We start from the raw sequence: 22,688 nt of genomic DNA on the forward strand, positions 1-22,688 counted from the left end.
TATTGTGCCCTCTGTGTCGTGCAAGCGTGAGGGATTCCCGCTGTAGGTTGTTGCAATATGTTCATGATTCGCTTATAGTGGGTTGCTTGAGTGACAAAAGCATAAACCCGAGTAAAGGGGTTGTTGCGTATGGGATAAAGGGGACTTGATATGTTAATGCTATGGTTGGGTTTTACCTTAATGATCTTTAGTATTTGCGGATGCTTGCTAGAGTTCCAATCATAAGTCCATATGATCTAAGAAGAGAAAGTATGTTAGCTTATGCCTCTCCCTCATATGAAATTGCAATAGTGATTACTGGTCTTGTTAACAATTGCCTAGGATAATTCCGCACACCGACCCATCATTATTCCACACTCACTATTTATAATATTTAGTAATATATTCTGACTTTATGATAACATCACCTACTTTTATATTTTAGCCGTCTGATATCATGCAAAGTTATCCTCTTCATACCCACAACGTAGTTTTATTTCTCATTTTTAGTTGGAAGCAAACATTCGGTGTACGTAGAGTCGTATCAGTGGCAGATAGGACTTGATAGAATATTGATCTTGCCTTTAGCTCCTTGTGGGTTCGACACTCCGTACTTATCACTTCCACCTTTGGGAATTGCTACGATGATTCCTTGCACTTGGGGATTATCAAGCTCTTTTCTAGCGCCGTTGCCGGGGAGCAATAGCGTGGGATTGATATTCTTATGTGTGCTTGTTTGCTTTCTTCACTAAGTAGTTTTTTTTCTTTTTTTGTTTTGCTTAGTTGTGGGTGAAACATACAAAAAATTAAAAAATGAAAATAAAAAAAGATTTACTTGCCTCATATGCCTAAAAAGTTTTTCAAAAAAGAGAAGTGGTTGGAAAGTTATGCATCGGAGAAGTGAGGGTCGACCTTGAACACTTGTGCTCATGCTCATGGAAACAATGTAGAATTTTTCATGGAAGTTTCTTTGAAAATAATTATCGCCTTTTATATATCCATTGTATTATAAAAATAATGTGCCAAGCTTTGGTTTTAGGATGATTAGATTGCTTGTTTACTATATGTGCAGTACAAAAACAGAAACTTTGGCTGTAGCATGTGAATTTACATTTTTTTACTGGAAATTCAAATGGGTATGGAAATTTTTGCACATTACTTCTGTACAATTTTTTTAAAATTTTCATATTTTTTTAGAATTTTTAGAGTTACATAAGTATACGAAATTTCCAGATTACTACAGACTGTCCTATTTTTGACAGATTCTGTTTTCTATGTGGTGTTCGCTTATTTTGATGAATCTAAGGGTAGTATCGGGGGGTATGAACCATGGTGAAGTTGGAATAAAGTAGATATAGTGATAATATGAAATTGGAATGATTTTACAACAGTACCTAAAGGTAGTGATTTGCTTTATTATACTAACGGCTCTCACAAAGTTTTTGTTAAGTTTTGTGTGGATGAAGTGTTCGAGGAACGAGGAGTTACCGATGTGAGAAGAATAAAGAGAGGCAAGAGTTCAAGCTTGGGGATGCCCAAGGCACCCCAAGTAAATATTTCAAGGATACTCAAGCATCTAAGCTTGAAGATGCCCCGGTTGGCATCCCATCTTTCTTCTTCAACAATTATCGGTATACCTCGGTTTTTGTTTTGTTCACATGATTTGTGTCCTTTGTGTTTTTATTTTTCTTTAGGAACGATGCTAGTATGAGATAGCCCTTCATTGATTTATAGAATGCTTCATGTGATTCACTTATATCTTTTGAGTATGATCTTATAGAATGCTCTTTGTGCTTCACTTAAATCTTTTGAGTATGGTTTTATAGAATGCTTCGTGTGCTTCACTTATATATTTTGAGCTTGGATATTTGCTAGTCTTTATTAATTGTAGAATGCTCCATGAACTTCACTTCTACCTTTTGGAGTATGAATAATACTATCATCGAAAGTGGGTTTGGAAGAGTGTCAACTTTAGGAATTAGTGATCCCACTATTTTGGAGGGTGTTGAATCTTCGTATGTTATTTATGAAAGTGGATTTGGAAGAGTGTCAACTTTAATTAGTAATGATTCCACTATTTCGAAAGATGTTCCAATTGATTATGAGAACAAAAGTTGCTATCTATGATTGTTATTGTGATGACATGTATGTTATAAAGAATAATGTTAACCATGAAACTTGTCATCATGCTCTTAATTTTCAATTGGTGTATGCCTCACATGACAGTTATTTTGTTGAGTTTACTCCCACTATTCTGAATGAGAAGAATTTTGCTTATGTGGAGAGTGTAAAATTTCAATGCTTGTATAACATGAAAAGAATGATTTTTGTGATGGTTATATTGTTAAATTCATTCATTATTCTACTGGAAAAAAATATGAGGGAGGAATATATGCTTGTAGGAGTTACAATAATATTAAGTTTCCTCTCTATGTGCCTAAAGTTTTGAAGTTATACTTGTTTTGCCTTCCTATGCTAGTTGATTCTTGTTCCTATGAATTGTGTGCTCACAAAATCCCTAGGCATAGGAAGTGGGTTAGGTTTAAATGTGCTATCCATATTCTTCATGATGCTCTCTTTATGTTTCAATTCTTATCATTTATGTGAGCATCATTGAAATCATCATGCCTAGCTAAAAGGCATTAAAGAAAAGCGCTTGTTGGGAGACAACCCAATATTTACCCTTACCGTTTTTGTGTGTTCAAATGATTAAGCTACTGTATTAATCATGTTTTATAGCTTTTGTTTCAATAAAGTACCAAGTAAGACCTTTGGGAAGACTTGGGTGAAAGTTAATGTGATCTTGCTGTAAAAAACAGAAACTTTGCGCTCACGAGATTAGCTGTCATTTTTTTACATAAGAGTGTTTTTGAGTTGATTCTTTTTTAAGAAGATTAATAAACAAATTCCTCACGTCCAAATATTTATTTTATGATTTTTGGAGTAGCAGAAGTATGGTTGCTGTTCAGATCATTACAGCCTGTTCTGTTTCTGACAGATTCAGTTTTCATTGCATAGTTTGCTTGTTTTCTAGTGTCTATGGCTTATATTTCTCAATATAAATTGTAGAAATGATATGGTATAGTAGGCATTGTGTGAGAAAAATTATGAATCTTGTCTTTGGTAGTACCAAAGTGAATGATTTACTCTTTTCATACTAACCCATCTCACAAGGTTCCGTTAAGTTTTGTGTGATTGAAGTTTTCAAGTTTTGAGTGAGATATCGATATGAGGATAATAAGGAGTGAAAAGACCCTAAGCTTGGGGATGCCCAAGGCACCCCAAGGTAATATTCAAAGAAGACTCAAGCGCCTAAGCTTGGGGATGCCCCGGAAGGCATCCCTCTTTCGTCTTCAAAACTATCGGTATACCTTACTCGGAGCTATATTTTTATTCGTCACATGATATGTGTTTTTCTTGGAGCGTATTTTCAATTTTACTTGCTGTTTGAATAAAATCACTGGATCTGAAATCTTGAATGAAAAAGAATCCCCCCATAGCTAGTTAATTATTCGACTATTCAGTATTCTTCACTTATATCTTTTTAGAGTAGTTTGTCATTTACTCACGTGCTTCACGTATATCCTATGAGTAAATGGTTGAATGAATTGAATATCATAAATCTGAATTTATATATGTTTCATATGCTTATACCATGGGGAGTAATGACCTCCCACATAATAAGTATAAGTGGTAAATTTATTGAAAGTTAGCAAACATAGTATTGGTCACTTGAACAATTCATGAAAGAATATTGAAGGAAGAGAGATTTCACATATAAATATACTATCTTTGACATGTTTTGTAGTTGTGAGCACTCATTAAAATATGACATGCTAAAGAGTTGATGTTGGACAAGGAAGACAATTTAATGGGTTATGTTTTCCTATATCTGAAACGTTATATTGTCTTGGATCATCCAACATGTTGAGCTTGCCTTTCCCTCTCATGCTAGCCAAATTATTTGCACCAAATAGAAATACTACTTGTGCTTCCAAACATCCCTTAAACCAGTTTTGCCATGAGAGTCCACCATACCTCCCTATGGATTGAGTAAGATCCGTCAAGTAAGTTGTCATCGGTGCATGCAATAAAAATTTCTCTCTAAATATGTATGATCTATTAGTGTGAAGAAAATAAGCTTTATACGAACTTGTGAAAGGGAAGAAATAAAAGCGACAGACTGCATAATAAAGGTCTTTATCACAAGCGGCAATACAAAGTGACGTTCTTTTGCATTAATATTTTGTGCATCCAACCTTAAAAGCGCATGACAACCTCTGCTTCCCTCTGCGAAGGGCCTATCTTTTACTTTTATCTTCTACCCTTATACAAGAGTCATGGTGATCATCACCTTTGCTTTTTACACTTTTTCCTTTGGCAAGCACTTTGTGTTGGAGCTATATAATTGAAACTTTGAACCCATAAATATCACATAAGTGTTAGCAATTGTGAAAGATTAAATGATAGTTGAGTATGTGGAGTTTGCTGAATCAAAGCTCTTACATAGACCCTTCTCGAAAATAAGATGAATTGCAATTGTTTGATGACCAAGAGCATGGTTTTTAGTTCTCAAGAAAGTTTATGATCTATAGTTTAACATGTGAGTAGCTTGTTACTTGATCATGAGAAGTTTTATGAGTTGTGCTACTGTTATGATATATAATGATGCTAGAAAAGTGATTAAAACTATCATTGATCAAACTTAAGCACTTGCTAGCATTCACACTTCATAAATTATTTCTTTTATCATTTACCTACTCGAGGACGAGCAGGAATTAAGCTTGGGGATGCTGATACGTCTCCAACATATCTATAATTTATGAAGTATTCATGCCATGTTAAAATAGTTTTATATGATTTGATTAGAACTAACCTGGACTGACGCTGTTTTCAGCAGAACTATTGTGGTGTTGTCTTTGTGCAGAAATAAAAGTTCTCGGAATGCATTGAAAATCAACGAAGAATTTTTCTGGAAAATATAAAAAATAATGGAACAAAGAGTTACTGGAGGGGAGTCCCGTGGGCCCCACGAGGGTGGAGGGCGCGCCCACCCCCCTAGGGCACGCCCATGTGCCTCGTGGACTTCCCATGGGCCCCCCTGACTTGTTCTTGATGCCAACCTCTCCTATAAATTCCCAAACCTAAAGAAAATAACCTGGATCGTAAGTTCCGCCACCGCAAGCCTCTGTAGCCATGAGAAATCAATCTAGGCCCTCTCTGGCACCCTGCCGGAGGGGGCCATCATCACCGGAGACCATGGGGAACGATCTCGGAGGGGCCATCATCGCCATGGAGGCCAAGGACCAGAGGGAGAACCTCTCCCCATCCAGGGGGAGGCCATGGAGGAGGAAGCACAAGGGGGAGAACCTCTCCTCCTCTCTCTCTCGGTGGTGCCAGAGTGCCATCAGGAGGGGAATCATCGCCGCGGTGATCGTCTTCATCATCATCACCATCCTCATCTCTTTTACGCGGTCCACTCTCCCGCACCCTGCTGTAATCCCTACTTGAACATGGTGCTTTATGCCACATACTATGATCCAATGATGTGTTGCCATCCTATGATGTTTTGAGTAGATATCCTTTGTCTTTGGGTTGATTGATGATCAAGATTGGTATGAGTTGTATGTTTTATTTTGGTTCTATCCTATTGTGCCCTCCGTGTCACGCAAGCATGATGGATTCCCGCTGTAGGGTGTTGCAATACGTTCATGATTCGCTTATAGTGGGTTGCTTGAGTGATAGAAGCATAAACCCGAGTAAGGGGGTTGTTGCGTATGGGATAAAGGGGACTTGATATGTTAATGTTATGGTTGGGTTTTACCTTAATGATCTTTAGTGGTTGCGGATGCTTGCTAGAGTTCCAATCATAAGTGCATATGATCCAAGAAGAGAAAGTATGTTAGCTTATGCATCTCCCTCATATGAAATTGCAATAGTGATTACCAGTCTTGTTAACAATTGCCTAGGATAATTCCGCACCGACCCATCATTGTTCCACACTCGCTATTTCTAATATTTAGTAATACATTCTAACTTGATGATAACAACACCTACTTTTATATTTTAGCTCTCCGATATCATGCAAAGTTATCCTCTTCATACCCACAACATAGGTTTATTTCTTGTTTTTAATTGGAAGCAAACGTTCGGTGTATGTAGAGTCGTATCAGTGGCAGATGGGACTTGAGAGAATAATGATCTTGCCTTTAGCTCCTTGTGGGTTCGACACTCCATACTTATCACTTTCACCTTTGGGAATTGCTACAATGATTCCCTGCACTTGGGGATTATCAACCGCAAGATTGAACCCAAAGCTAAGCACTTCCCCCATTGCAAGAAAAACCAAACTAGTTGGCCAAACCAAACCGATAGTTCAAAGAGAATTACAAAGATATCAAATCATGCATATAAGAATTCAGAGAAGATTCAAATAATATTCATAGATAAGCTGATCATAAATCCACAATTCATCGGATCTTGACAAATACACCGCAAAAAAAGTATTACATCGAATAGATCTCCAAGAACGTCGAGGAGAACATGGTATTGAGAATCAAAGAGAGAGAAGAAGTCATCTAGCTACTAGCTATGGACCCGTAGGTCTGTGGTAACTACTCACGCTTCATCGGAAGGGCAATAGAGTTGATGTAGAAGCCCTCCGCGACCGAATGCCCCTCCGATAGGGTGCTGGAAAAGGTCCCTAGATGGGATCTCACGGGTACAGAAGGTTGCGGCGGCGGAAAAGTGTTTTCGTGGATGCCTCTAGTGGTTTGGGGATATATGGAAATATATAGACGAAAGAATTAGGTTAGGAGGGTCACAGGGGGGGCACAAGGGTGGGAGGCGCGCCCTACCCCCTGGGTGCGCCCTCCGTCCCTGTGGCCGCCTCGTGGCTCCTTCGACTTCATCTCCAAGTCTCCTGGTTGTCTTCTGGTCCAAAAAAAATCATCGCGAAGGTTTCATTCCGTTTGGTATTCCTTTTCTGCGAAACCCAAACACAAGGAAAAAACAGGAACTGGCACTGGGCTCTAGGTTAATAGGTTAGTCCCAAAAATAATATAAAATAGCATATTAATGCACATAAAACATCCAAAACAGATAATTTAATAGCATGGAACAATAAAAAATTATAGATACATTGGAGACATATCATGTTACCTTGCGGGTATTTCCTCGGGCATGTCGGTCTAGCTCATGGTCTTGAATGAATCCACCTCATCCTCAGCCGTCAGGGGTGAAAGGGGTGGCAACATGGCCGCCGGAGGCCGTGTAGTAGTTCCCGACACCACGGGAGGTCGAGGGGGAAGCACCAGGGAGTTTGCACCCTTCTTTTTATCCGGACGCCTTGCCCGATGGCCAATGGTCCCTTTTGCTGATCAGCTTTGTGCTAGGGCGGTAGGATGGTCGCGACCGAGCGAGTGATGACAGCCGCCGGCGACGAACCTCTGTTGATGATGTCCATGCCTTATCACCGCCATTTTGGTGGTAGCTGGCGGTGTCCTGGATTGGGGGTGCACACCACGCGGCCTGCCAGTCATGGGCCGGGCCAAGGACCCACCAACAACTGAAGAATGCGTCACACATGTCCTGGCCCTCGGCGTACTCCTACGAAGACTTGGCGTACACTTCAAGGCGTATTTGAATGGTTGGCATGTTATCCCTAGTTGTAGCCGACCTACTTGTAACCCTAGATACCCCTGATGCCTGTATATGCTGAGGGGTTTAGTCTGTAGAGGCAAGGTTTTGAGAGGTTAGAACTCATTTATACGATCTCAATGTAGATCATTCTGTACTTTGTATCCCCATCCACCATCAAGCAGGACGTAGGGTTTTACCTCTTCGGGAGGGCCCGAACCTAGGTAAAACTATGCCCCCTTTACTTCCTGTTACCATAGTGCACAGATCACTAGCTCGAGACTCCCTACCCGAGATCTGCGGGTTTTAGCACCGACACTAGCGGCTCAAATTCGTGGCCGGTGGTGGGTCTCTGGCGCCGACATGGGTGCCAAGGGGTGTGCAGTGTGGGAGGGGCTTTCCATTCCGTCGATCATCGGGAAGGGGGATGATCGATGACGGGCCGAGCAATGGCAACATCAGGACTAGGCAAGAAAGTTGTAGGCGAGCGGGAGGCAGCGCGACTTGTCCTAAGAACACTTGCCCGGGGGAGTTTTTTTTTCTCCTCAAATATAACTTATAAGAGAATGGATAGAGAGGATCTTAGGGATGAATTAGTAAGAAGATTGGCTCGTTAAGGATTGGATAGGTAGGCTCGTTTTCATTAACAATCTAAAAAACTCGTTTTCATTACAGCTCATTTAAAAGTACAAGTAGCACATCACTTCAACGACAGTTTACGATAATTTAAACGACTGCATCACAAATGCATTAATATTTTAGCAACTACCAACAAATCAACATAGCATAGCAAGCAGGTATAATAAGTCAAATAATAGGATTCTCGCAAAAAAAAAAGGGTCAAATAATAGGAGACTTGCGCGCTGAGGTTTGTGAGATGGCTTGACTAACTGTGACTGGATGGACTAAAGCTTCTAACACGAATTGTTACAAGCTTGACGGGCAGCTTGTGAAACTCCTTTGTCCGGATCAAGTAAACTACATAAAAACAATGATTGGCTCGGCTCATTAGCAAAACAAGCACGGGTTGAAATGAGCCGACAAAACTTACCGAGCTTCGAGCTTTTTGCCCACCCCATGCACTTTGACCCAAATACTCGAACATTTAACCGGAGCTCGGAGAAAAGTTAACACCAGCTTAACACATTGTCAAGTCTCTAAAACGTCTTACATTAGTGTACATAGGTGAGTACATAGATAGACTATAAAGTATATGATCAAGTACAACTAAAACACACAACTGAAATATCTGGCAACTATAGGTATAGGATAGCACTGCTCTGCTCTAGATTAACTGGCTTTAGCAGGATCAAAGTTCAAACTAAAAATACATTTAACTAAATTAATTGCAAAACATGAGCACCACACACCACGCCGAAGACGATGGATCAATTTACAGGGAATTTGACAAAATGACCTACACCACTTTTGTTTTGCTTTGACAAACTGGCGTGCCTTGCACCACAGACATCCCAAATGAGACGTCCTGTATCACTGACATGTGGGACCTGAAGCCACTTGTCAGTGCCACAAGGCGTGTGTCAAAGTGCAAAGAAATATACTCCCTCCGTCCCATAGTGTCAAAAATGATCTTACATTTTGGGATGGAGGGAGTATCATTTTGTCAACGCTTTCTGCTAATATTGACATAACCTCTCCTAGAAAAATAAGTGATGTATATAGATATATTATAAGTACTACAACAAATGTTCACATCACATATCACAGACCCAGTCAACAGTGCAGATACTGCTATATATGTACAAACGAACTGTCAGTCAATCTCTTCATCAGTGCTACGGCATCGCAGCTCCTCAGATCCCTCGTAATCACATGGTCGAACAAAACGACCGTCGATCCGACAAGCTGCCATGAGATCAAAAGAACAAATCAAATCTTCTATTCCCCTTTTGGTTTTAGCACTACAAGTCTAGAACTCCAAGTGCCACCACCTCTTCTTTCTGTTCTCCACGACTGGCAACTCTGGATGCAGCAGATCATCATCAGCATGTGAGATACAAGAGCCAAGGGAATAAAAAGGTAAAATGATATCCAAACGATGATACAATAGATCGTATATACCTCCTTCCGGATATATCGAGTTGTAGTGCACCTCGGCCCAAAAACTCAAACATATAACTGGAGTCCAGAAAGAAAGAAAGAAAAATCTTATTAGATACAAATGGACTGAAATATCTGGTGAAACTTAGAAATCAATTCATCAATAATAACATAGCAATGACAAACACACATTACCTCTATTTGATTTTTGAACGACTGGGAGAATTTCAATGTAGCATGTATCTCTGAATGATGTTAGGATGAAAATCTTCACACCATACTGAAAAAAAAATCAATGCATATACAAATAGCAGAGCAGTCATATGACATGAGCAGCTCACTGGTAATAATGCCAAGAAACTACACATCATCAAGAAGAGGTTCTTAAGAGATGCTGCCCAAAAAGTCACATTTTTTCACTCATATCAGGTGACGGGCATACAATTAAGTTATGGCAATTGTCCAAGACATCAATCACTGCAAAGACCAACCAAAGTAGAGACAGAATGCAACTGGTCTGGTAAGAAGCATGGTTTGCCATGCGTACCGAAGTAAGCAACAATGGTCAGAATCGTTCACGACGAGAACTAAATACATACATCCCGAGCAGAGGATGAAGACTAGGAACAATCTATTTGCCTCCCTTCACTACCACCAGATAAGAAAATAAACAGCTTTCAACCTGCCTATCCCCCAATCGAGATCGAGCGATCGCTAGCTAGCCTCCTGCAAGCCGTCTGCACTGCTGCCATGGTCCCTCCTGGCCTTCTTCCCCGTCGGCGGCAGTGCGGCGAGAGTGTCCTGTAACTGCCGCTGGGCGTCCTGGAGCATCTGATTACTGCGGGCCTCCGTCTCCTTCCACCCCCGCTCAATCTCCCACTGCACCTCCATTCTCCGCCTCTCCAGCCGCTTGATTCCCTCGCCGATGTCCCTCAACACGCCTGCGACGGAGTGGTGGTCCACGGCGGGAGCCTCCTCAGCCTTGACCCTGTCTGCAGCGGCGGCCTTGGACTGGAACATGGCGGCCTCATAGGAGACCCTCTTGCGTGGAGGCGCGGTGGACAGCGTGACAGCAGGCGGCGACGGGCGCCGCCGCTGCTGCTGCTGCTGATGGCCCCTGAACCCGCCGGCGTCGCGCACGAGGCCGTTGATGCTCCTGTTTCTGGCGACGAGCAATTGCTCCTCCTCCTCCTCTTCTTGGTCCTCCTCGCCATCCTCTTCCTCTTCTTCATCTTCTTCTTCCTCCTCCTGGTCCAGGTCCAGGTCCAGATCGTGGTCCTGGTCTTGGTCTTGGTCGTCGTCGGAGGCGGGCGGGGAGGCGGGGAAGGAGTTGGTGGAGACGGGGACGGGGCCGCGCTCGAGGCGCTCCATGCGGCGGAAGAAGGGCCAGAGGGAGGTGACGGGGCGGGCGGCCTCGGTGCGGTAGCGCTTGCGGAGCTTCTCGAGCTTGTGGCGGCACTGGGTGCCGGTCTTGCGCTGGCCGCCGCAGCGGCGGGTGACGTCGGCGGCCACGTCCTCCCACTGGTGCGCCTTGAGCTGGCCCCGGCGCAGCCTGGTCCAGCGGTCCTCGTAGACGTCGATGAGGTGCATGGTCTCGCCGTCCGACCAGGGCTGCCCCGGCGCGCTCTTCCTCGCCTCCATCGGATGGCCCCTCGGCGGCGGGCGGCGGTTCAGATCTGGATCTGGGGGAAAGAGGGAGGGAGGGAGTGGTGGTGGAGTAAATGGCGGCGGCGGCGGGTGGTGGAGGCGGGCGGGGGGATAAGGGCGAGCGAGGCCGCCAGGGGCGGTGGTGGGTTCGGTTTTTTCTGGGTGGCTGGTGCGGTTCACGTGGATGGATGGTGGCCCCCGTGCGCCGCTCGCTGACCGGTGGGGCCACCCGGTTTGGCCACACTGACCTGTGGGCCCAGCCGGTTTGGCTAGTATGAAATAAACCTTGAACTTTTACGCCTTGTTGGAATCAAGCCCTAACCTCTCAATCCCGAAATCGACAATCCCGGTCAGTAGCACGGCTAAGTCTGTTTTCAAACAAGGATTGCATATGTGGCACCGGGGAGACTAGGGTTTACGTCAGTTTCCAAACAAGGATTGCATATGTGGCACCGGGGAGACTAGGGTTTACGTCAGTTTCCAAACAGGGATTGCATATGTGGCACCGGGGAGACTAGGGTTTACGTCAGTTTCCAAACAGGGATTGCACACGTGGCACCGGGGAGACTAGGGTTTACGTCAGTTTCCAAACAGGGATTGCACACGTGGCACCGGGGAGACTAGGGTTTACGTCAGTTTCCAAACAGGGATTGCACACGTGGCACCGGGGAGGCCATTGGTCACTAATTCAGGCATGCCATTGGATGTGGTCTGACGATGATTCCGAGGGTTTGTCTCCGGTCACCAGCGTTGGCTCAGGGAGGCGACAACATATGCGAAACTCGAAAAAGGCCAGAGCAACGTGCTGGGCGACCGCGACAGTCGGAGAGGCGCGCATTTGAGACTCATGAAGAAGGGGCACGCCTTTCACGTCGGTGGTGGCGCTGTGATGTGACCCTAAGGTGGGCGGCAAAGATCCTTTGTGAAGAGGCAAGCGATAAGGTCATGTGCCACGCAATATAGGCGTGGCAGATGGGGATCTCAAGGATTGAGAGGTTGGGGTTTGATTTCGACCACCCATACAAATTCAAGGTTTAAAACAGACTTCCCCAGGGTGCGCCTAGGAGGGTCAGAAAGTCCGACAGAAAGATCAACACGGTATAAAATCGAAGGTCTTTGACAACAACAATTAAGGACAGCTCAATGCACGTAACTCCCACTTGCGCAAGGTCTGGGGAAGGGTTCGACCACTTTGGGTCTTTTGTACGCAATCTGTCCCTACATTTCTGCGAGAGGTTATTTCCGGGACTCGAACCCATGACCTCATATTGAGATAGTTCAATCACATTGTAAAATCATGTGGTGAAATTGCAACGTAGCTCTTCTAATATATATATGATGGCAGTGAAAGGTACTCTCTCCATCCTATAATATAATATGCTATTACTACCAATATGTGAGTATATTGCTAGTAATAACATCTTGTATTATTATGGAATGGAGGGAGTAAATTATTAGTCAATGATGTACTATATACGCTGCATAGATACCATGAGAATGTATGTACAGGTACGACAGATCAACTACTAGTAAAAATGGTGAGGAAGGAGGAATCATGCTTACCAAGTCTGCAGCAGCCTGCAGTGTAACATGGTCACCCCACTCTCCATTCCTGGTAAGCATAAAATAGTAAGAATGTGCATATTCACACTCTAATCAATTAACATTTACTGAGATAAATAAATACTAGTAACTAGTAGAGAAAGAGCGGGCACGGACTTTGGCATCTTCTTAAGATATTCTCTGTAATCCATAGGGACATATCCAGCATATATCTCAGGATGAGACTGAAGCTGCGAATGGAAACATATTACTGTCAGAACAAGAGAATCTGACAAGTAACAAAATTTCATCTTCTTAATAGTACAGTGAGACACAAGCTGTTCTCATAGCTCTGTATATCGACCGACAAAGTGATTCTAATAGTGTATCACATTACTGTAAGAAGGAGACTGATATAAGCAGCCATTTTGAATATACTAACCTGATTGACCACTTGTTGCCGTACAAATCTATGGTGTTCAGGAGTTCGGTAGAATTGATCAGACAATGCCCGAAACTGTTTAACAGGAAGGTTCAGAACGAGATAAGCACTTGTAGAGCAGGTCTGTACTGATGACACCAAATATGCTATTCTCGAAAAGTAAACAGAGAACTGAATCCTGTAAATATACCTGACAATTGCCATCTCCGTTAACCTTGAGCTCAACCAGGCCATACAGCACCAACCTAAATAAGAAATCATATTGGGATCAAATGACAGACAATCTGAAAAGACCTACCACAGAGCACAGAGAGTATACAGAACATGTCTTCATGTAGAGATTTATGGGATGACAAGTATACTGCAGGGGTATTTACCTGTCAAGAAGTCTTCGGTGATCTGAAAAGGCTTCATCAAAAGAAGGAATGTCTCCGTTTGTTTTAGGGACATGCTGCAGTAGCACAGTGAGCAAGTAACAAAATTGTAAGACATAACACTGATCTTCAAGGGAACACATGCAAGTTAATGAAAATTCGTCAAAGAATGAGCTTCTTAATAATCGACGGAGAGTTAGAGATGCAGGTTCTGAACTTTTATTTTCTAGTTTGATGAGTCACAAACTGATTATTAAATGTTAAAATGGGGCTTGCCTTAAGATGGGAAGTAAAGTTGCAAAAATCATCACACAGAACAGTAAAAATGGAACATAGCTCAGCATTTGTATTGATAGGAACAAACATAAGATCGGACCATGGGCATCTACTAGGTAGAACGATAATTCTGCATTTAACATATTATCTGAACCGCAAATAGTGTCCGGCATCCTTCAGCAATAACCCATGCATTCTTATGATTACTTAGCAGGAACTAGCAATACCAACTCCCCTAAACTTCAGAGCATGGTTATTTGACAATTTAGATAATACACCAAAGCTGGAACTCTGAACCCCTTGAAACTGTAGAAGCCCAAAACTGCTGTACTTAACCCCTTCAGGCTGTGAAACTATAATGTAGGGCAGTGAAAGTGGAACAGGGCTCAGCATTGGCATTGATAGGAACAGATATATGATCGGGGATCTACTAGGTTGATTGATAATTCACATAAATCAAAAGCATTGTCTGCATTTAACATATGATCTCTACCGTAAATAGTGTCTGGCATCCTCAAGTCAATGGCCGAAGCACTATTCTGATGACCTAGCAGGAACTAGCAATCCCCAAACCCATCTAAATTTCAGAGTATGGTTTGATAAGATATCTATCAGAGGTGGAACTTTGAATCCCCTTGAAACTGTAGAAACCCAAAACTATTGTACTTAACCCCATTATGCAGTGAATAAATTCTAGCATATGTCCCAACCATTCTAGCAATTGTTCTGTCATAATGGATGATATATAATCTGGGATCAGTAGGAAGAGAGCGGTGCTACTTACAGGGACAGGGACCATGTCATTCAGTCTTTTGCCGACTTCGTCGTCGAGAGCAGAGAAATCGTCCACGAGCTCTATCGAGCACCCGTGGCCGTCGCGCGCATTGCGATCTTCTTCGGGGCTCGAACGTGGACTTGAGCCCTCTGCTTCTTCTACATACGGCGGTGGTGCACCGGCGTTTGTTCAGGAAAGGGGAACGAGTCAGGAGGGGATGACATGTCTGAATTTACTGTGTGTTGCGTGTATGTTGGTAACTGAAGATTAGTAGTACCTGAGGGCAGATGGCTGACGACCTCGGGGCGGAACCACTGCTGCGCGAGGACGGTGGCGCGGCGCTCGGGCTCGCTGCCGCCGACGGCCCCGGACGCCTCGGCCATGGCGACCTGCGCGAGCTCCTCCTGCAGCGCGTGCGCGATGACCTCGTCGTTCTCGACCGCGTCGACCCTGACCTCGGGGGCGGGTGCGGGGGCCATGTCGTAGCCGTCGAGAAGGGCGCGGGCGCGGTGGGGCTGCGGCGGCGGCGGGGCGTAGTCGGTGGTGGGGGATTGAGGGCGGTGCACGCAGCCGCCGCCGCCGGGAGAGGCGCCGCCGTCGAGGAGGTGGTGGAGCCCCCAGCGGACGATGTTGATGTCCAGATCTTGCTGGCCCCGCACCACCATGGCCGGCCGGGGCTTGGTCGGTGTCCGTCGACGAGTGGCGAGCCTGCGCCAGCGGAACAAAGGAAAAAAAATCAACCTGCGGTTAGTTATCCCTCCCCAAGAAGAAGAACGAGAATCATGGAGAAAATTCGTGTGATTTGGGCGGAGATTAGAGGAGGCGAGCGGATCAAGAAGGACCGGGGGGATTGGATTGCTCTTACTCTTGATTGATTGATCGGTTGATTGGCGACGAAGCAATTCGGCGATTTAGATTAGGCCCTGCTCGCGACGAACGACGAAACAGGATTGAATGGGCTTTGAAATCAATATATACCAAATCGAATCTTTATACGTTGTGTGTGTAGTATCCCCGCAAGTAGTGCGCGTGCTGGTCTCCTTGTCGGTCTTGTGCTGTGCTGCTGTACAAGGATGGATGGAGAGAGGCGGAGGCGGGCGGCAAGAGCAAAGCATCCCACGGGAACAAGAAACCCAAACGGTCTTGGATTGTCACGAGGAGGAAGAAGACGGATGAAGGAGAAGCGTGTGGGGCCCGCAAGTCAGTTGCTTCCTCTGCACGTACTACTACGTAGGAGAGGACGTTGGAGCCGACTTTCTTGAGCCCCTCGATCTGCTTTTGGTAAACCAAACCCACTTCTTTTCGTCGTCTTTCCCTTTGTTGTCAAAAACAAATGTGTTGGATGCTCAAGACAATATTTCCCTTTTTTTTCCGAGTCCCCCCCTACCTCGAGTCCGTCGAGCAGCCCCATCTCTCCTACCTCCAACAACTCGACCACTGGGAGGAGGAGGAGGAGGAGGAAGACATTTGTGTGATCTTGGCCTCCATAGAGACACATCACGCGGGCGGCCGAGGAGTGGCGCACAAGGGGTGCGTCTGAGCCCTACGACCTAGACAATATGAACTTCAGTTGCGTTGCTGATTGACTCCAGTCTCCTATCATCCGTTTAGTCCATCTATGCTACCTAGTTCATGCAAACTGACGGTGCAGAAAACCGTAGGTGCCATGGGCCACCCCTGATATATTATACCACCAGTAGTCCCCGAGCTTGTGTGGAGTTTTGGGGCCTCTACCCTTGAGAGCAAAATACAGGCAGGATCCTTTCACATGAGAGATAAGTGCGGGCCATTTTCTGGCAGCCTGGCTTCGATATCCTTCGGGCTTTGACGATGGTGCCACCTGTAGGAATGGTTCGTCGGGGTCTCGGAGCTTCTAATCCCCGTGCTCTGGGGCTCCCTAACTTCGGAGGCTCCGATTTTGCAGTGACATCTTGGTAGCTTCATGCCTGGCGTCTTCGCGGCTTCTCAGCATGCATCTTCACGGCCTATCAACATGTGTCTTCATAACTTTGCGGCATGTGCCCCCCGGCCATCATCCTCATGGCATTGGACGTGCGTCTCCACCACCCTCGTCTTTGCTGCTTCGCAAACTGCGCCTTTGCGGCTCCACAACCCGCATCTTCACAACTTTGTGACTTGCAGTTTTCTGGCCACCGCTAGTTGTAGGAATCGAAGCGCCACCGCACTTGATGGTCGCATCTTCTTCAAGCATGGATGGAAGAACTTGCTTATCAGAACATGACTCAAGATCCGATGTACTCTTGACATTTGAGACCAACATTGGTGACATGCTGGAGATGCTAGCACCTTCAATGAGTTGCGAGAGGTTCATATGGTCTTAGTTCCTTGTTGTTCATGAGTGCCTTTTTCTGACTTTTCCCGTTTTGTTGTTCCTAAAACACTCTACCTGCCAAATGAATGTATATTCACGTGTCTTGTTTCACGTTTGTGGCTAGGAATCACAAGAACCCTTTTGCATGTATGTGGTAACAAGTTACTCTTCGGTCTATCAGGTTTCGGTCACCCCGGTCGCCACCACCACGGGGATGGCTTATTTCCAACACCTCTTTCCTCTTCAGCCATTGATCTCACTAAAAATTGAATCCTATTGCCATTTCCCACACGTTGGATGAGACCTATTCCCCTCCATGTCGGGGACGCATCCGAAGCCAAAACCTTGTCTCGGTATTTTGCCGTTAGAATAATACTTAGACTTGAGTGCCCTAGCACATAATGCTTGGCTAAAAAGATGCATATCCTTGAACCGAATGCATGCCGCTCTTTTCGGTTTCGTGATGCAGTCCCATGGCATCCAATGAACTTTCTTGTGACCTTCATCTCCCCACCAAAAAATCACGGATCAGTTTCTCATACTTCTCGCAAAAACCTTGAAATAGTTTTGAAAATCCCATGGCCAAGGTGGGGAGGGCTTGGACAAGGGATGTGATATGTAGTTATTTCAGTCGTTGCATCTCCTCCCATACTTATCCATAATTGGCTCGAAGCTGTCTTCTTTCATCCTGCCTTTAGGAGTGGGAAGACCCGGATATTTGCTCTCAAAGGTGGCAGTCTCTACTTCCAAAAATCCCTTGATCTGATCTCTAGTTTAAATTGGCCAGATCTCACTGAAGAGCAAGGAGACCTTGTTTGAGCTCAACAGCAAGGGGGGGGGGTGTCTTATACATGCACGCACAAACGCGCCACGGTGCACCCCCACTCACACACCCCAACGATCCACACACCCCGGTTCACACCCACGTTGCGCAAAGATGCGATCAACACGGCCGCGTGATGTCTACTATACAACCTTCTTCTTGTAAACATTGTTGGACCTCCAAGTGCAGAGGTTTGTAGGACAGTAGCAAATTTCCCTCAAGTGGATGACCTAAGGTTTATCAATTCGTGGGAGGCGTAGGATGAAGATGGTCTCTCTCAAACAACCCTGCAACCAAATAACAAAGAGTCTCTTGTGTCCCCAAAATACCCAATACAATGGTAAATTGTATATGTACACTAGTTCGACGAAGAGATGGTGATACGAGTGCAATATGGATGGTAGATATAGGTTTTTGTAATATGAAAATATAAAAACAGCAAGGTAGCAAGTAATAAAACCGAGCGAAAATGGTATTGCAATGCTTCGAAACAAGACCTAGGGTTCATACTTTCACTAGTGCAAGTTCTCTCAACAATCATAACATAACTATATCATATAACTATCCCTCAACATGCAACAAAGAGTCACTCCAAAGTCACTAATAGAGAAGAACAAACGAAGAGATTATTGTAGGGTACGAAACCACCTCAAAGTTATTCTTTTCGATCAATCCATTGGGCTATTCCTATAAGTATCACAAACAGCCCCAGAGTTCGTAGTAAAATAACACCTTAAGACACAAATCAACCAAAACCCTAATATCACCTAGATACTCCAATGTCACCTCAAGTATCCATGGATATGATTATACGATATGCATCACACAATTCTCAGATTCATCTATTCAACCAACACAAAGAACTTCAAAGAGTGCCCCAAAGTTTCTGCCGGAGAGTCAAGACGAAAACGTGTGCCAACCCCTATGCATAGATTCTCAAGGTCACGGAACCCGCAAGTTGATCACCAAAACAAACATCAAGTGAATCAATAGAATACCCCATTGTCACCATGGGTATCCCACGCAAGACATACATCAAGTGTTCTCAAATCCTTAAAGACTCAGTCCGATAAGATAACTTCAAAGGGAAAACTCAATCCATTACAAGAGAATAGAGGGGGAGAAACATCATAAGATCCAACTATAATAGCAAAGCTCGCGATACATCAAGATCGTGCCATATCAAGAACACGAGAGAGAGAGAGAGAGAGAGAGAGAGAGAGAGAGAGAGAGAGAGATCAAACACATAACTACTAGTACATACCCTCAGCCCCGAGGGTGAACTACTCCCTCCTCGTCATGAAGAGTGCCGGGATGATGAAGATGGCCACCGGTGACGGATCCCCCCTCCGGCAGGGTGCCGGAACAGGGTCGTGGTTGGTTTTTCGTGGCTACAGAGGCTTGCGGCGGCGGAACTCCCAATCTAGGTTTCTTTTCGGGGGTTTCTGTATTTATAGGAATTTTTGGCGTCGGTCTCACGTCAGGGGGGTCTCCGAGTCATCCATGTGATAGGGGGGCGCGCCCTCCACCCTTGTGGATGGCTCAGGACTCTTCTGGCCCAACTCTTTCACTTTCGGGGCTTCTTTTGGTCCATAAAAAATCCACAAAAATTGCCAGGTCAATTGGACTCCGTTTGATATTCCTTTTCTATAAAACTCAAAAACAAGGAAAAAACAGAAACTGACACTGGCTCTAGGTTAATAGGTTAGTACCAAAAATCATATAAAATAGCATATAAATGCACATAAAACATCCAAGATGGACAATATAATAGTTGGAGGCGTATCAAGCATCCCCAAGCTTAATTCCTGCTCGTCCCCGAGTAGGTAAATGATAAAAACAGAATTTTTGATGTGGAATGCTACCTAACATATTTATCAATGTAATATTCTCTATTGTGGCAAGAATATTCAGATCCAGAAGATTCAAAACAAAAGTTTAATATTGACATAAAAACAATAATACTTCAAGCATACTAACAAAGCAATCATGTCTTCTCAAAATAACATGGCCAAAGAAAGCTATCCCTACAAAATCATATAGTCTGGCTATGCTCTATCTTCATCACACAAAATATTTAATCATGCACAACCCCGATGACAAGCCAAGCAATTGTTTCGCTTCATACTTTTGATATCCTCAAACTTTTTCAATCTTCATGCAATACATGAGCGTGAGCCATGGACATAGCACTATAGGTGGAATAGAATGGTGGTTGTGGAGAAGACAAAAAGGAGAAGACAGTCTCACATCAACTAGGCGTATCAACGGGCTATGGAGATGACCATCAATAAATATCAATGTGGGCGAGTAGGGATTGCCATGCAACGAATGCACTAGAGCTATAAGTGTATGAAAGCTCAAAAAGAAACTAAGTGGGTGTGCATTTAACTCGCTTGCTCACGAAGACCTAGGGCACTTTGAGGAAGCCTATCATCAGAATATACAAGCCAAGTTCTATAATGAAAAATTCCCACTAGTATATGAAAGTGACAACATAGGAGACTCTTTATCATGAAGATCATGGTGCTACTTTGAAGCACAAGTGTGGTAAAAGGATAGTAGCATTGTCCCTTCTCGTTTTCTCTCTCATTTTTTTGTTTTCTTTTTTGTTTCTCTTTTTTGGGGCACTCTCTTTTTTGCCTCTTATTTTATTTTATTTTATTTATTTTTCGTCCAGAGTCTCATCCCACTTTTCGGGGAATCATAGTCTCCATCGTCCTTTCCTCACTGGGACAATGCTCTAATAATGAAGATTATCACACTTTTATTTACTTCCAACTCAAGAATTACAACTCGATACTTAGAACAAAATATGACTCTATATGAATGCCTCCGACGCTGTACCGGGATGTGCAATGAATCAAGAGTGACATGAATGAAAGAATTATGAAAGGTGGCTTTGCCACAAATACTATGTCAACTACATGATCATGCAAAGCAATATGACAATGATGAAGCGTGTCATAATAAACGGAACGGTGAAAAGTTGCATGGCAATATATTGTTGGAAATATGCCCTAGAGGCAATAATAAAAGTATTATTATTATATTTCCTTGTTCATGATAATTGTCTTTTATTCATGCTATAATTGTATTATCCGGAAATCGTAATACACGTGTGAATACATAGACCACAATATGTCCCTAGTGAGCCTCTAGTTGACTAGCACGTTGATCAACAGATAGTCATGGTTTCCCGACTATGGACATTGGATGTCATTGATAACGGGATCACATCATTAGAAGAATGATGTGATGGACAAGACCCAATTCTAAGCATAGCACAAGATCGTGTAGTTCGTTTTGCTAGAGCTTTTCCAATGTCAAGTATCTCTTCCTTAGACCATGAGATCGTGTAACTCCCGGATACCGTAGGAGTGCTTTGGGTGTACCAAACGTCACAACGTAACTGGGTGACTATAAAGGTGCATTACAGGTATCTTCGAAAGTGTCTGTTGGGTTGACACGGATCGAGACTGGGATTTGTCATTCCGTATGACGGAGAGGTATCACTGGGCCCACTCGGTAGTGCATCATCATAATGAGCTCAAAGTGACCAAGTGTTTGGTCACGGGATCATGCATTACGGTACGAGTAAAGTGACTTGCCGGTAACGAGATTGAACAAGGTATTGGGATACCGACGATCGAATCTCGGGCAAGTAAAATACCGATTGACAAAGGGAATTGTATACGGGGTTGTTTGAATCCTCGACATCGTGGTTCATCCGATGATATCATCGAGGAGCATGTGGGAGCCAACATGGGTATCCAGATCCCGCTGTTGGTTATTGCTCGAGAGCCGTCTCGGTCATGTCTGCATGTCTCCCGAACCCGTAGGGTCTACACACTTAAGGTTCGGTGACGCTAGGGTTGTATGAATATGAGTATGCAGCAAACCGAATGTTGTTCGGAGTCCCAGATGAGATCCCGGACGTCACGAGGAGTTCCGGAATGGTCAGGAGGTAAATATTTATATATAGGAAGTCTTATTTTGGTCGCCGGAATAGTTTCGTGCGTTATCGGTATTGTACCGGGAGTGCCGAAAGGGGTCCGGGGGTCCACCGGGGGGGTCCACCTGCCCCGGGGGGCCACATGGGCTGTAGGGGGTGCGCCTTGGCCTATATGGGCCAAGGGCACGAGCCCCAAGAGGCCCATGCACCAAGATATAAGAAAAAGGGGAGAGTCCTAAAGGGGGAAGGCACCTCCGAGGTGCCTTGGGGAGGATGGACTCCTCCCCCCTCTTGGCCGCACCCCTTCCTTGGAGGAAGGGGCAAGGCTGCGCCCTCCCCCCCTCTCTTGCACCTATATAAAGGGAGGGGAGGAAGGGGTGGCCGCACCCATAAGCCCTGGCGCCTCCCTCCTCCCTGCAACACCTCCTCCTCCTCCTGTAGTTGCTTAGCGAAGCCCTGCCGGAGTTCTGCTGCATCCACCACCACGCCGTCGTGCTGCTGGATCATCATCAACCTCTCCTTCCCCCTTGCTGGATCAAGAAGGAGGAGACGTCATCCGCTCCGTATGTGTGTTGAACGCGGAGGTGCTGTCCGTTCAGCACTAGGTCATCGGTGATCTGAATCACGGCGAGTACGACTCCATCATCCCCGTTCCATTGAACGCTTCCGCACGCGATCTACAAGTGGTATGTAGATGCAATCACTCTCCCATGACTCGTTGCTAGATGAACTCATAGATGGATCTTGGTGAAACCGTAGGAAATTTTTTAATTTTCTGCAACGTTCCCCAACAGTGGCATCATGAGCTAGGTCTATGCATAGTTCTCTATTGCACGAGTAGAAC

The 22,688-nt window shown here is 44.5% G+C and overlaps 2 protein-coding genes across 3 annotated transcripts; both read right to left on the bottom strand.

The window, feature by feature from the left end:
- Positions 1-9,255: 9,255 nt before the first annotated feature.
- Positions 9,256-15,961, bottom strand: LOC119313016 (OVARIAN TUMOR DOMAIN-containing deubiquitinating enzyme 12-like). 2 transcript variants are annotated; one of them, XM_037588825.1, is made up of 12 exons: positions 15,600-15,961; positions 15,012-15,442; positions 14,744-14,907; positions 13,687-13,760; positions 13,500-13,554; positions 13,310-13,384; positions 13,045-13,118; positions 12,889-12,937; positions 9,874-9,958; positions 9,700-9,756; positions 9,570-9,600; positions 9,256-9,483 (listed from the first exon to the last, which is right to left on the bottom strand). In XM_037588825.1, the coding sequence occupies exons 2-12, from the start codon at positions 15,397-15,399 to the stop codon at positions 9,447-9,449; spliced, it is 1,089 nt and encodes a 362-aa protein (XP_037444722.1). In that variant the 5' UTR covers positions 15,400-15,442; positions 15,600-15,961; the 3' UTR covers positions 9,256-9,446. The 2 variants fall into 2 exon arrangements, with proteins under 2 accessions (XP_037444722.1, XP_037444723.1); XM_037588826.1 differs by having other exon boundaries at positions 14,744-14,892; positions 15,600-15,960.
- On the bottom strand, positions 10,063-12,847 carry LOC119313017 (bromodomain-containing protein 2-like). Its single transcript, XM_037588827.1, has one exon. The coding sequence runs from the start codon at positions 11,317-11,319 to the stop codon at positions 10,393-10,395; it is 927 nt and encodes a 308-aa protein (XP_037444724.1). The 5' UTR covers positions 11,320-12,847; the 3' UTR covers positions 10,063-10,392.
- Positions 15,962-22,688: the final 6,727 nt, after the last annotated feature.

Source organism: Triticum dicoccoides, chromosome 5B (assembly GCF_002162155.2).
Source record: "Triticum dicoccoides isolate Atlit2015 ecotype Zavitan chromosome 5B, WEW_v2.0, whole genome shotgun sequence".
Lineage (NCBI taxonomy): Eukaryota > Viridiplantae > Streptophyta > Magnoliopsida > Poales > Poaceae > Triticum > Triticum dicoccoides.

Bases quoted from the DNA above. Each gene is read 5' to 3' on its own strand.
- LOC119313016 (XM_037588825.1), bottom strand. From the start codon at position 15,399: ATGGTGGTGCGGGGCCAGCAAGATCTGGACATCAACATCGTCCGCTGG. The intron at 13,119-13,309 runs GTTAGTATATTC...TTCCATTCGCAG, and splicing joins GGCAACAAGTGGTCAATCAG to CTTCAGTCTCATCCTGAGAT. The intron at 12,938-13,044 runs GTCCGTGCCCGC...TATGCTTACCAG, and splicing joins TATCTTAAGAAGATGCCAAA to GAATGGAGAGTGGGGTGACC.
- LOC119313017 (XM_037588827.1), bottom strand. From the start codon at position 11,319: ATGGAGGCGAGGAAGAGCGCGCCGGGGCAGCCCTGGTCGGACGGCGAG.